The sequence below is a fragment of the Elephas maximus genome, chromosome 13 (genome assembly GCF_024166365.1).
Source record: "Elephas maximus indicus isolate mEleMax1 chromosome 13, mEleMax1 primary haplotype, whole genome shotgun sequence".
In the NCBI taxonomy this organism is placed as follows: Eukaryota; Metazoa; Chordata; class Mammalia; order Proboscidea; family Elephantidae; genus Elephas; species Elephas maximus.
The window spans coordinates 91,245,674-91,261,045 of NC_064831.1; the positions used below are offsets into that span (position 1 = coordinate 91,245,674).

The 15,372-nt window shown below is 37.9% G+C and overlaps 1 protein-coding gene across 4 annotated transcripts in view; it reads left to right on the plus strand.

Moving 5' to 3' along the window:
- MEF2A (myocyte enhancer factor 2A) overlaps positions 1–15,372 on the plus strand; it is a 211,813-nt gene that overhangs the window by 109,282 nt on the left and 87,159 nt on the right. For all 4 annotated transcript variants that reach the window (XM_049906144.1, XM_049906146.1, XM_049906143.1 and 1 more), the window contains exon 2: positions 2,306–2,494. In XM_049906144.1, coding sequence (XP_049762101.1) covers positions 2,441–2,494 — 54 coding nt within the window. In that variant the 5' untranslated portion in view covers positions 2,306–2,440. The remainder of the gene's footprint in view (positions 1–2,305; positions 2,495–15,372) is intronic.

A 15,372-nucleotide genomic window follows, 5' to 3' on the forward strand; every position in this document is an offset into this window, starting at 1 on the left:
ATGATTCTAGGGGGGTAAATGAGTCCAAAGTCTGGTCTTACCTGTTTCTTTCAGATCTTAGCCCTGCAAATTCTCACTGTCTTGAAAGTTCTCTAGTGGTTTAAAACAGAATTTTGTTTGTTGTACTTTTTTAGTTCTTCTCAAAGGACGGTTGGTTTGAAGCAATCAACTCCACCATTGGCAAAAGCAAAATCCCCAAATATATTCTAGAATTCAGACTTTTTCAGATTATAGGAGATAGTACCTGTACCTATTGCCGTCAAGTCGGTTCCAACTGATAGCGACCCTAAAGGAGAGAGCAGAACTGCCCCGTAGAGTTTCCAAGGAGTGCCTGGTGGATTGGAACAGGAGGTAGTACAGTGTAGACTATATCTACCTTATAGGTGTCAGCAGATCTTGCACAGCTTACCTTAATACCACTTCAGTGAAATGTATGAAAACTAATCTTGCCGGTGCCTACTAGGTGCAAGTTTTCATCGTGGGACTTGGATATAATGTGATATGTGAGGGAACATGATTTGGAATAAGCCAACTTTTATCGTTTATACTGCCTTCTGTTGAAGAAGCAAATATTCCAAAACACAGCTGCTGGTTTGAGTGCTGCCCCCTGCCAGTGACTAGCAGTCTTTCCGTTTCTCTAATGTTCCCTGCTCCTCCTTGTCACGGGACCGTTGCATATACTCCTCTCTCTTCCTAGAATGTACGCCCTCATAATCAGCTTTGAGATCTCATGCCATATGGCATGTCTTCAGGGGAGTCTTCTCTAACCCATGAAATTAGGTCATATTCTTTTTTAAATGAGCTTTTTAGTTTTGAATTATTTAAACTCATTTGTATGATAGCTTAATTAACATCTATTTCCCCTGCTAGACTCTGTGAGATCAGGAATCATGTCTTTTTTTTTTTCTTTGACCATTTTATTCTCTGTGCTGAGTTCCGTGCTTAGAAATACACTTATTTTACATAGATAATCAGTTATTAGGTAATAAATTATTAATAGATGATCAATTGTGTAAGAGTGAAAGAAGGAAGGAAGGAATCAATGAAATATATAAGAAGTGCTGTGCTTATGATAGTGCTGGTGATGAAAGACTTATTTATTGCTCTTGAGCAAAAGCCGGATTTAATCAGACCCTGGATTTGCCACAGTATGGTTGCATGTATAGAATTAACAGTACTTCACTGAAATTCCTTTGGGAATTTATTACTGTTTTAGCATTTGTCCCTTGTTTCCCCATAAATAGTTATTTTTAATATGTTTTGAAAGCACGATGTTTCGTATAGACACAACCATCATTTCAAAGCACGGCTAATTATGTCATTGCCAGTCCTACTACAGAGATAAATGCAATATATAATCCCTATTCTTGAAGAGCCCATGGTCTCAGAAGAAAACCCACCCATTGCTATCAAGTCGATTCTGACTCATAGAGTAAAACTGCCCCATAGGGTTTTCAAGGCTGTAAATCTTTATGGAAGCAGTCTGCCACATCTTCCTCCTGCTCAAAAGAAAGACAACTTGGAATTTACACACACATGCACGCATGCAAGTGCTGTGGTTTTGTCTACCAAGGGGCATTGGTTTTATCTTCATTAGGGAGGTGACATTCAAATTGAGTCTTAAGTGATAAACACTAGCTCATTAAATGGCCGATGGAAGAGTATTTAGTTTAAATGCATATTTTGATGAAAGTATATAGTGTCTATGTGGATTGACAAATGGTAAATTTGGCTAGAAAAAAATTTTTTTGATGAAAGTATATAGTGTCTATGTGGATTGACAAATGGTAAATTTGGCTAGAAGCTAGGGTGATTTAAGAGGGCAGGTTTTGGAGCCAGAGTTCCTGGGTTCATATCCGAAGCTCTGTCTCCTACTGACTGTTTATGACCTTGGCACACTGCTTAATTTCTCTGTGGCTCAGTATCCCTGTTTATGAAATGGAGATGATAATTGTAGCTAACTTAGAGAACTGCAGTTAGGGCTGAATGATTTGGAGAAGTACCTGGCACATAGAAAAAGCTCAGTAAGTATTGGCTCTTGTTGTTACTAGGATTATTTGCATGGAAGAAAATTCAAAGATTGTAATTGCATTAGGCTAGCCACAAGTAGGGACAGGAATAGATTCAGGAGGTACTTTAGGGGTAAAATGAACAGGACTTCAATTTGTTTATTAATTTTATTTAAACAGAAATTTCAACTAATAATGCTATGTGCAACATAAAAACAATTTTGACATTTGTATAACAGTTTTATGATTTGTAAACTTAACAGAACTTTAATCTTCTAATTTGTGCTTTCTTTTAGGTCTTAACAGAACATTTCAGCTGTAGCCCTCAGACTAGACGCCAAAATAATTGAAGCTGTGTACAATGCATTAGGGTATTGAAGACAATTTTTGAATTAAATATTTGGAATTTAAGTAAGGGAAAGTGACGAAAAATGGGGCGGAAGAAAATACAAATCACACGCATAATGGATGAAAGGAACCGACAGGTAAATGAACATCTTAATTCATGTATTTCATTGATGCATATATATACATATTTTAAGACCGTAAAGTAAAATGGTTGAGTTTTTCTTAAATTTAATTTCAACTCTGAATATTTTTATGTTCAGATGAAATGAAAAGTTTTAGCAGTCCTGAAATAAATTGTGGCTTCTCATCATATGCTTTAAAGAAACTTTTTTCTTCCTATAGAAATCATATACGTTAATTACAGAAAACATAAGCAAAAAGAAGTAAATTCACTGCAGTCCTACCACACTGTTGTATATATTTATTATAACATATTTAGTCTTATATACATTTAATTATATATTTTATTGTTAGCCTTCTACATATTGTTGTTTTAAATTTTCACTTTTATTTTTATAAATAGGTTAATACCTAAGTTAACTATAAAAAAGTACCAGACCTGTTGTCATGGAGTCGATTCTGGCTCATAGCAAGTATTTTTGCTTCTCTGGAGAACCCAGTCTAAGACATTTGGTACTAGGGGTGGTTCTAGAAAAACAAAATTGTAAGGATGAGTTTTCTAAATTAGGTTTCAGGTCTGGTTAGTCTTAAAGATGTTAACGAATCTGCCTCCAGTAGTAAAGAGGGCTCTGCTATTCCACGGCCTGAGTTGGCAATAGAGATACACAAAACGTCACCACCAATTAATCGGATTATTAATGGAGTCTTAACTCATGTCCATCTCACAGTAGGTCCAGTCGGACCCTGAACCCATCCTGTAGTGATTCCCCCCATTCCAGAGTGCATAATTGGAATAGATATACTCAGCAACTGGAAGAACCCCACTCTTGGTACCAAACGTCTTAGGCTGGGTTCTCCAGAGAAGCAAAACCAGTAAAGCATATAAATGTATATAGAGAGATGTATATCAAGGAAATAGCTCACGTGGTTATAGAAGCTGGAATGTCCCAAGTCTGTGGGTTAAGTTAGAGGCTGCTCCTGATTCATGTACCTGCAGGGCCTAGTGATCAGCAAGTCAGAGAGCAGGGCTCTGGCTCACAGGCTAGGAAGACCAACAGACCCCAAGATCAGCAGGCAAGATGGCAGGTAAGCTGCCAGCTCAAGTCCCAAGAACCGAAGATCAGACAGGAGCCAGCTGCAGGATCCAGAGCAAGCAAAAGCCCACAAGCCTTGCCAGAAAGTCCACCTATATTGGATGCAGGCCACACCCCCAAGGAAACTCCTTTTCAACTGATTGAGTACTCACAGCAGATTTCATCATGGAGGTGATCACATTATATCAAGTCTTATCGTGGAAGTGATCACATCATCATACAACTGCCAAACTACATCATAACTGCCAAACCACTGAGAGTCATGGCCCAGCCACATTCACAAATAGCCTTAATGATCACAGCGACCCTATAGGACAGAGTAGAACTGCCCCGTAGCGTTTCCAAGGAGTGGCTGGTGAATTTGAACTGCAGACCTTTTGGTTAGTAGCAGAGCTCTTAAGCACTGCACCACCAGGGCTCCAAGTTACCAATAAATGTGTGTTTTGGTCAGGTAAATTTTCTGGTTAACTAATTATATAATGAGAATGTTTATATTATAAGTATTTCTAAAACATTTACATATATACCTCTGCTTTAACTGACAAAATGTATTGAATATAATTTCATTATCGGTGACGGCAACCCTCATACATTTGGAGTAATTATAATGGTGCTGGTATATGTAGAGAGTAGAAGTTGTAAGAGTTTAGAGCAGAGGTTGGCAAACTCTGGCGCACAGAGTGGCCTTCTGTTTGTGTAAATAAAACACTATAACACAGCCAAGCTCATGCACTTAAATATTGTCTGTGGCTACTTTTATACTACAGTGACAGAGTTGAATATTTACAACAGAGACTCTAGAGCCCACAAACCTCAAATATGTAGTCTCTGGGACTTTAAGAAAAAGTTTGCCAACCCCTGGTTTAGAGGAAGGAAGGAAAAATAATTTCATAGACTATTGCAAATGGAACTAATAGTCAAGGGATGTGCAGAGGAGAGATGCTGTCTTTAGAAAGGTTGTGTATCAGGAGAAATTTCAAGAATGGCTGATTTTTGGAAGTTTACCAGGAAAGGAACAACACTGAAGATGTAGTCTGCAAAGTCTGAATAGTAGTTCACATGTTAACACAGATATAATTGGGGATTAAACTCAGCTGGGTAGCTGGTTAAAGAAGTTAGTGGAAAGGATTAGGGCTGCCCTTAGAAAAAATTGCAGAGAGCCCTTGTTTCAACTCATGAAGATTCCTTAACAAAAGCATAAGCTCTCCTAGTATGACCTATTGTGAAGAAGGTAGTAGGGGAAGGTTGATAAAAATAACCAAAGGAATGGTTCCATAGCAAGATTGTAAGTAAACTTCCCTTCACACATCTGAGGATTGTGACATGTAAAGGAGGCATAGCAACCTGCTCTGTAAAAACATGCAGCATAAATGTAAAATAGGATTTTTTTAGGGAATAACATTCAAGCAGAGAAGAAGGCCAAGCACATAAGAATCCCTGAGCTACCCTGATCCCATAGAGAGTCATGATTAAATCAGGCATAAGTAAACTGGACTTAGCAATGGAAAGGACTATGTATGTTTAGAAGAAGTAGAAAACTAGGAGTATGTAGGGCCCATGTAATGAAACCATTAGGTTGAGGTAATGCCCTCATTAAAAAGATGGAGCCAGCCACTATAGCTCAGAGGCTAGAATTACCTTGTTACTGCGTTGAACTTACCTGTTAAGCCAGCTTCTTGCCCAGCTGCTGAAAGGAGCAAGGGCTGTCTGAATTTTCTCTCCTCAGGTAATTTAGGTAAAGAATGGAGAAAAGATACAGGATTAGTTGCATAGTGTATTTTTCAGGTTAGATTGGGCACAATTTGTCATAAAGTACAAGGGTATCATAGTTTTATTGATTTTTGAATTTGTGGATTCTGAGTTAATGGGCTTATTATTCTAAAATTAATGGGGAAAAATTGTTCCTGTGCAGAAGAAAAGAGAAGTCATTCTTACATCCAAATTTGAATACCTACTATATCTGAGGGACTACTGTTGCTTTTGTTGTTAGGTGCCATCGAGTTGGTTCTAACTCATAGTGACCCTATAGGACAGACTAGAACTGCCCCATGGGTTTCCAAGGAGTGACTGGTGGATTTGAACTGCTGACCTTTTGGTTAGCAGCCAGACTTTTAACCACTGTGCCACCAGGGCTCCATAGGAGATGTAAGTATATGGCAAATAGAAGTAAGCCCAGTTGTTGGGAGAGCTTATGGAAAGAATGACCGGTCTCTGTTGGCGAATGTCAGGGAGTAGTTACTGAAGGAGTTAATAGGAGATAGAGTTTTTCAATTACATGTATGAGCTAGCCAGATAAAATCAAATTTCATGTAAGTGAAACAGTACATGAACAGGCTTGGTGGTGACAGTGTCATTCATTTAGCGAGAACTGCAAGTAGTTTATTATGATTAGAGTTAGATCGTTGGAAGACAAAGTTGGAAAATAAGGAAGGAACCACTTCAAAAGGGCCTTAATCTCATGTTAAAATATTTGGGTTGTGTCTTTAAAGCAATAGAGAACCATTGAAGAATTTTTGGATATGGCAGTGACTTAAGATTTGCTCTGCCAGAAATTCAGAACAGTAAATGGAACTGTCCATGTGTGAAGTGATGGGGACTGGACACAAAGGCAGTGGTGATGGAGGGGAAGGAGATAGTTGTGAGAACTAAGTGGGCTATTAAGCTAAGGACTTGATCTTCACAGAAAGTTCTAAATTTTTCATTTTGAGAGTGGTTATACATGTGATGTATTTGAAAAGACAAATTTGATTTATAGGAGTAGTAGTTAATCACATACATAATTTTATATATGTATAGTATCTGTAGAGCCCTGGTGGTGCAGTGGTTAAGTGTTTGGCTGCTAATCAAAAAGTCAGCTGTTCAAATCACCAGCTGCTCCCTTGGAAGCCCTTTGGGGAAGTTCTACTCTGTCCTAAAGGGTTGCTATGAGTTGGAATGGACTCGACGGCAGTGAAAAAAAAAACGGCATCTATAAAGTAGCAAAACTCAATGCAGATACACCCATTGCTGTCGAGTCGATTCTGATGTAGATACACACACATACGAATATACGCACCCTAAACAAAAGTACAAGAAAACCTGAGTAAATAATGAGACATACTATATTATTAAATGAGATGACTTAATATATCCTCAAGGTGCCAATTCTTCTCATATTGATACTGCATTAAATTTATATGTATATATATGAGAATCACTGTGGGGCTGTTGGGGAAACTTGACAAAATTAATATAAAGTTGTTAAAAAAAAAAACCGATTGCTGTCGAGTCAATTCTGGCTCATAGCGACCCTATAGGACAGAGTGGAACTGCCCCATAAAGTTGTTAGCTGGAAGAATAAATACATGGGACTAGCTAATAGAATGTTGAAAAAGAAAAATACTGAAGATAATTTTTCTTGTAAGATATTGAATGTAACATTTAGAATCATGTAGAACTTCTCAGATACTTCAGAACCTTTATACAGTAACTTGATTGCTGACTTTGTGGGATGATTCCTGCATGAATATTGAGCCTTTCATGATGCCATTTTTTTGTAAAATAGACAGGGAAGTAGTGGCTTTATTTTATAAAAAGAGATACACATTTTTAAACTAAGCTATGTAGCATCTATTTTTTTTAATGAAATTCTTTTATTTATTTTTTCTAAACAGTAGTTGGTAATTTTTTATGTATTTTTTTTTTCATGGTACAAATACATACAACAAAACACTCCCCCATCCAGCATTTTCTATGTGCACAGTTCAGCGACATTGATCACACGTTGTGCAACCCTTATTCCTGTCTTTTTCCTAATTATTCTACTGCTGTCAGTGCCCCCCCCCCCACCAAGCAAAACCTCCCCCTTTTCCCCTTTCTCCCACCCTGGTAACCACCATGAAGCTTTGATTTCTGTGTATTTGCTTATTTCATATAAGTGATGTCATACGGTATTTGTCCTTTTGTGACTGACTTATTTTGAAATGCTCAGCATAATGTTTTCAGCATTTATTCACTTTATGGCATGTTTTAGGCCTTCGTTTCTCTTTTTGGCTGAGTAATATTTCATTGTCTGTAACACATTCTGTTTGTCCATTCATCTGTTGATAGGCATATTTAGGTTGTTACCACCTTTTGGCTCTTGTGAAGAGTGCTGCAGTGAACATTGGTATACAGGTTTCTGATTGCTTTCCTGCTTTAACATCTTTTGGGTATATGCCTAAGATTGGGATTGCTGGGTCATATGGTCGTTCTATGTTCAACCTTTTGAGGAACCACCAAACTGTTTCCAGAGTGTCTGCACTATTTTACATTCCCACCAGCAATGGATGAAGGTTCAAATTTCTCTACATCCTCTCTGGCTTGTTTTCTGTTTGTTGTTTTTTAATCATTGCTATTCTAGTGGGGGTGAGGTGGTATCTGATAATAGTTTTGATTAGCATCTCCCTATGGCTAATGACATTGAGCATCTTTTCATGTGCTTGTTGGCTATTTGAATATTTGCTTTGGTGAACTGTCCAGGTTCTTTACCCATTTTTTGATTGGGTTGTTTGTCTTCTTGTTGAGTTGTAGGAGTTTTTTAAAAGATATTTTTGATATTAGACCCTTATCACATTAAAAAAAAAAAAAAAACCTGTGGTCGTCAAGTCAATTCCGACTTACAGCGACCCCGTAGCACAGAGTAGAACTGCCTCACAGGGTTTCCAAGGAGCGGGTGGTAGATTCAAACTGCTTACCTTTTGCTTAGCAGCTGAGCTCTTAACCACTGCGCCACTAGGCTCAATCAAATAAATAATACCCCCAAATTTTCACCCAATCTTGTCTCTTCACTTTGTTGAGAAAGGTAATTTTTTTAACATGATTGTTTCTTATTGATGGGACAAAAAGTTGATGCTATAAATGATGCACAATGGTAGTTTGTTATTGTTTAATTACAGTGAATAAAGTCTGTTCAGATATGTCCAGTAATGTGTAAGCTGGCAGATTGTTGGTACACTTATGCTCCATCTGTAGTGTACTTCATTGTTTTCTGAAGGTCTAGGTGAGTGAATTCAGTAGCCATCAGCCTTCAGGTACACATCTACTGCAGTTTTCTCCCTTAAACATGCTGTGTCTATTTTCATAAACCCTGAAATTTCTAATTCTGAGTGTTTAGCTAATGATGTAGCCCCAGAGAACTATAATGCTACAATCATCAGTATCATCCAAACCCTGTTTTAAATGTCTAGATAGAACTTTGCTTTGTGCTATAATATACTAACTGATCGTGTTGTGGTTCTTTTCCTTCAGAAATTGATAGCCTAAGACAGAGGCTAGCAAATTATGACCTGTAGGTCAAATCTAGACCACAGCTAGTTTTTGTAAGGTCTGCAAAGTAAGGCTCTATATATTTTGGGGGATTGTTAAAAAAAAAAACCCAACCAATGAGTAAATAAAACTCAGAAGAAAACGCAACAGAGACCACATGTGGCCTGCGAAGCCTAAAATGTTTACTATCTGGCTCTTTACAGGAAAAGTTTATTGACCCCTGACCTGAGATGAATTGATAAGACCCGGAAGAGAAGTAACAACAACCAAACAAATGTTGTGTGTGATCACTATTTGCATAATGTGCAGGGAGGTGGTTTGAGTAACAGTGACTATGTACTTGAAGCTACTGACCTTGATTAATGAGAATAATTACTCAGTCTTCTTTGTGGTCATTATGTATTATTATTATATATTTGAAGAGCTTCTGTAGTAATCTGGCAGTAAGGTTCTTGAGATATTAGCAAAGATTTAACAATATTTTGAATATTTAAGAAGCAGCCTCCCATTCGCCCCCCCCCACACTCTGTGTGCAAATACCCAGTGATACTTTATTGAATTGTTGCAAAAAACAGGCTCAATTTTATTATTTAAATTAGAATTCTTACAGAAATTTGTGAGAAATATGCTAGGATACTAACAAACCAAGAAAGAAATTGTTCCACAAATGAGCTAATTTTTATTTTGTTTTGTTTTAATTGTACTTTAGATGAAGGTTTACAGAACAAACTAGCTTCTCATTAAACAGTACACATACTGTTTTATGACATTGGTTAACAACCCCACGACGTGTCAACACTCTCCCTTCTCGACCTTGGGTTTCCTATTACCAGCTTTTCTGTCCTCTCCTGCCATCTAGTCGTTGCCCCTGGGCTGGTGTGCCTGTTTAGTCTCGTTTTGCTTTATGGGCCTGCCTGCTCTGGCTGAAGGGTGGACCGCAGGAGTGACTTCATTACTGAGCTGAAAGGCTGTCCAGGGGCCGTACTCTCGAGGTTTCTCTAGTCTCTGTCAGACCCGTAAGTCTTGCTTTTTTTTGTGTTAGAATATTGTTTCTACATTTTTCTCCAGCTCTGTCTGGCACCCTCTATTGTGATCCCTCTCAGAGCAGTCAGTGGTAGTAGCTGGACATCATCTATTTGTACTGTCTAGTGGACACCGTGGTAGTTGTGGTCCATTAGTCCTTTGGACTAATCTTTCCCTTGAATCTTTAGTTTTCTTCATTCTTCCTTGTTCCTGAAGGGATGAGACTACCGGATTATCTTAGATGGACACTCACAGGCTTTTAAGACCCCTGACACTACTCACCAAATTAGAATGTAGATTTTCTTCATAAACTGTGTTATGCCATTTGAGCTAGATGATCTCCGAGACCATGCTCCCCATAGCCCTCAGCCTAGGAATTCAGTCCCTCAGGGTAATTTTCAGTGTTCTTCATTATCTTATTTCTCTCTGGCCAATGATACTTCTTCTGATGAAATGTACATTTTAAATTTTTAGCCTTTTAGCAAAGGCACAGTTACTAAATTTCTATAAGACTGTCTTAATGTAGTAGTATTATTATTAACAAAAACTAGTATTATTTTCATTATTTTGCACGGGAACTTTTTTATGAGTAAGCCACTTAGAAGCTTCTGGCGAAACATTGTCCTTGGTCTAATACACTTTTTTAAAGTAAATTTTCTATTTAAGTATAACATTAAAAAAATGCACAAATCCTAAGTGTTTGGCTCAGTGAACTTTTACAAAAAGAACATGGGCATATAACCAGCACTTATGTCAGGAAACAGAACATGCCTGTACCCCAGAAGCACTCTTTGTACTGTCTCCCAGTCATTACCCTCCTGTTCCAAGGAAGTCACTAACCTAACTTCTAATACTAGATTAATTATGTCTGTTGGATTTTATGTGAATAGCATGTGTTCTTTGCTCAGCATTATTTTGTGAAATTAGTTATGTTGTTGTTGAATGTAAATACATTTTGTTCATTTTCATTTATGTATATATTCTTCCATTGTGTGAATGAATATACTACATTTTATTTACATGTTCTTTTTTTATTATACATGGACATTTGAGTTGTTTTCTAGTTTTGTAGTCAGTTTGATTCCTGTGTATTTCATCCGGCAAGGTCCACATGTACAGTTGCTATTTATGTTGTGGAAAAAAGGTATTTCCAATGAATAAGTCCTTGGTCTTGCAAAATTCTGTCATGCGATCTCTGGAGTCATTTCTATCAGTAAGGCCATATTATCCAACAACCAGTCCTTCTTCTTTGTTTCCAGCTTTCACATTCCAGTCATGAGTAATTATCAATGCATCTTGATTGCATGTTCGATCGATTTCAGATTGCAGAAGTTGGTAAAAATCTTCACATTCTCCATCTTTGGCATTAGTGGTTGGTGCATAAATTTGAATAATGTAGTTATATTAACTTGTCTTCCTTGTAGGCATGTGGCTATTATCCTGTCACTGGCAGTGTAGCATTTCAGGGTAGATCTTGAAATGTTCTTTAGGATGGTGAATTTGACACTGTTCCTCTTCAATTTGTCATTCTGGCATAGTAGACCATATTGTCCCATTCAAAATGGTCAATACCAGTCCATTTCAGCTCACTAATGCCTAGGATACCGATCTTCAAGCATTCCATTTCATTTTTGACAGCTTCCAATTTTCCTTGATTCATACTTTGCACGTTTCACATTCTGATTATTAATGGATGTTTGCAGCTGTTTATTCTCATTTTGCATCATGGCATATCAGCAAATGAAGATCAAGGAAGCTTTTCTCCATCCACATCATTAAAGTTGACTCTACTTTTAGGAGGCAGCTCTTCCCCAGTTGCATTTTCAGTGCCGTCCAGCCAGAGGGACTCATCCTCTGGCATTATGTCATACAATATTCTGTTGCTATCCTTAAGATTTTTCACTTGCCGGTTTTTTCAGAAGTAGATCACCATTTCCTTCTTCCAGTTGGTCTTAGTCTGGAAGCTCTGCTGAAACCTGTCCTTCATGGGTGACCTGGTGGCATAGCTTCCAGCATCACAACAATACACCAGCCACCACAGTATGACAAACTGACAGACGAGTTGTGGGATGACATCAGGGACATCATACATGAAGAAAGCAAAAAGTCGTTAAGATTACAGAAAAAAAAGACCAAAATTGATGTCAGAAGAGACTCTGAAACTTACTCTTGGATGTCAGGTAGCTAAAGCAAATGGAAGAAATGAAGTAAAAGAGCTGAATATAAAATTTCAAAGGGTGGCTCAAGAAGACAAAATAAAATAATGAAATGTGCAGAGACCTAGAGTTAGAAAAATCAAAAGGAAAGAACATGCTCAACATTTCTCAAGCTGAAAGACCTGAAGAAAAAATTCACCACAAGTTGCAGTATTGAAGGATAATATGGGCAAAAAATTGAGTGACGGAGGAAGCATCAAAAGGAGATGGAAGGAATACACTGAATCACTGTACCAAAAAGAATCAGTTGATGTTTTACTATTTCAGGCGGTAACATACGATCAAGAGCTGATGGTAATGAAGGAAAAAGTCCAAGATGCTCTGAAGGCATTGGTGAAAAATGAGGTTCCAGGAATTGACGGAATACCAATGTAGATGTTTCAACAAATGAATGCGACATTGGAAGCTCTCACTCGTCTGTGCCAAGAAATTTGGAAAACAGTTACCTGGCTAACTGACTGGAAGAGATCCATATTTGTACCCATTCCAAAGAAAGGTGATCCAACAGAATGCAGAAATTGTTGAACAATATTACTAGTATCACATGCAAGTAAAAATATGCTAAAGATAATTTTAAAATGGTTTCAACAGTACATAGAGGGAACTGCCAGAAATTTAAGCCAGACTCAGAGGCAGACATGGAACAAGGATTATCATTACTAATGTCAGATGGGTCTTGGCTGAAAGCAGAGACTACCAGAAAGTTGTTTACCTGTGTTTCATTGACTGTGCAAAGGCATTCAACTGTGTGGATCAGAACAAATTATGGATAACTTTGCAAAGAATGGGAATTCCAGAACAGTTAATTGCGCACATGTGTGTCAACCAAGAGGCAGTGTTTCAAAGAGAACAAGGGGATACTGGATGGCTTAAAATGCTTCTCAGAAGTGAGGATGGCAAGACTTCATCTTACGTACTTTGGACATGTTATCAGGAGGGACCAGGCCCTGGAGAAGGAGTGTCAGGGGTATATCCTTTCATCATATTAATTCAGTCTGTATTATTTGAGCAAATAATCTGAGTAGTTGAACTATATGATTAAGGAAGACTCATTAACAACCTGTGATATGCAGATGACACAGCCTTGCTTGCTGAAAGTAAAGAGAACTTGAAGTACTTACTGAGGAATATAAAAGACCACAGCCTTCAGTATGAATTACACCTCAACATAAAGAAAACCAAAATTCTTACAACTGGATCAATAAGCAACGTCATGATCAATGAAGAAAAGATTGAAGTTCTCAAGGATTTCGTTTTACATGGATCCACAATCAACACCCATGGAAGCAGAAGTCAAGAAATCAAATGATGTATTACGTTGGGAAAATCTGCTGTAAAAGACCTCATTAAAGTGTTAAAAGCAAAGATGTCACGGTTGGTCGGGACTAAGGTGCATTTGACCCAAGCTGTGGTATTTTCATTCGCCTCATATGCATGCAAAAGCTGGACAGTGAATAAGGAAGACTGAAGAATTGATGCCTTTGGATGGTGGTGTTGGTGAGGAATATTGAATATACCATGGACTGCCAGAAGAACCAACAAGTCTGCCTTGGAAGAAGCACAGCCAGAATGCTTCTTAGAAGTGAGGATGTTGAAACTTCATCTTTCGTACTTCGGACATGTCATTGGGAGAGACCAGTCCCTGGAGAAGGACATGGTGCTTGGTAAGGTGGAGGGTCAGTGAAAGAGAGGAAGACTCTGGATGAAATGGCCAACACAGTGGCTGCAACAGTGGGCTTGAACATAGCAATGACTGTGAGGATGACTCAGGACCAGATAGTGTTTTATTCTGTTTTACATAGGGTCTCTGTGAGTCAGAATGGAGTCCACAGCACCTGACGACAGCAACAACATTTCAGTGTTGTCCAATTTACCAGGCCCCCCCACCCCCGCACCTTTAAAGCTAATGCTATTAGTATTGTTTAAGAAATTATTACCCACTGAAAGGTCATGCAGATACTGTTCTAAAAGTGCTAGTGTTTCGCCTCCCGTGTTTTAGATTCATAATCCATTTGGAGTTTATTTTTGTGTATGATTTGGGGTTTAGGGGTTAAGATTTGTTATTTTCCAGTTAGAAATTCACTTGACCCAGCATAGGAAACCTAGGTGGTGTAGTGGTTAAGTGCTACGGCTGCTAACCAAAGGGTCAGCAGTGCAAATCTGCCAGGTGCTCCTTGGAAACTCTATGGGGCAGTTCTCCTCTGTCCTATAGGGCCATAGCATCCTTTCCCGACTGCACTACAGTGTCACCTTCATCATGAATCAGGTAACCATATATGTGTGGGACAGTGTTTGTACTCTCTATTTTGTTCCTTTTCTCTGGCTGTATGTCCTCACCCATTTGTTAACTAATTATCGTTTGGTATATCATAGTATGAATTCTCCAGCACATGTTTCTGCAGCACTGCCTGGCTATTCTTACCCCTTTTCCTTTCCACGTGAAACTAGGTGTCGATTTTCACACATACCCACACCAAAAAATAAAACAAAACTTACAGCATTTAGATTTTTTTTTTCCCCCGTTTGGAAGTATTGATCTATTTAGAGAGAACTGATATTTTTATAATATTAAGTCTTATAAACCATGAATATGTTTGCCTTCTGTTGGTTTTCATTAATTCTCTCCATAATCTTTGATTGTTTTCAATGTATAGGTCTTGTGCATTTTTTGTTAGACTTATTCCTAGGTATTTGGTTTTTATTTTTAGTGGTATTTCTTTTTAAAGAAAAGTTACTTCCTATATGTTTGTTGCCAGTATGTAAAAGGATAGTTCATTTTTTTTTATACGTTGACACTGCATTCAGCAGTCTGTGAATAGTGACAGATATTTTTTTTTAATCTTTTTAATTTTATTTAATTATCTTGTCTTACTGTCTTGGCTAGAACCTCCAGTAAAATGTTGCGTAAAAATGGAGCTAGTGAGCATCCTTGTCCTATTCTTGACCTTAGGGAGAAAATATTCAGTATTTTAGCATAGATTATTAATTATTATTAAGGAGAGGTTTTTAAAAAAATCTTGGTTGGAATATGGAACTGAAAGGTTGACTGTTCAATCCACAGCCTTTGAAAACCTTATGGCGTGCACTTCTACTTTGAAACACATGGTGTTGCCATGAGTTGGAATTGACTTCATGACAATTGTTTTTTGTTTGTTTGTTTTTTAAGTGTGTTGCAGCATCCTTGGGTAGTGCTAATGGTTCAAGTGCTCTCCTGCTAACCAAAAAGTTGTAGATACAGTTTTACTCAAAAGTGCCTTGGAAGCAAGGCCTGACCAT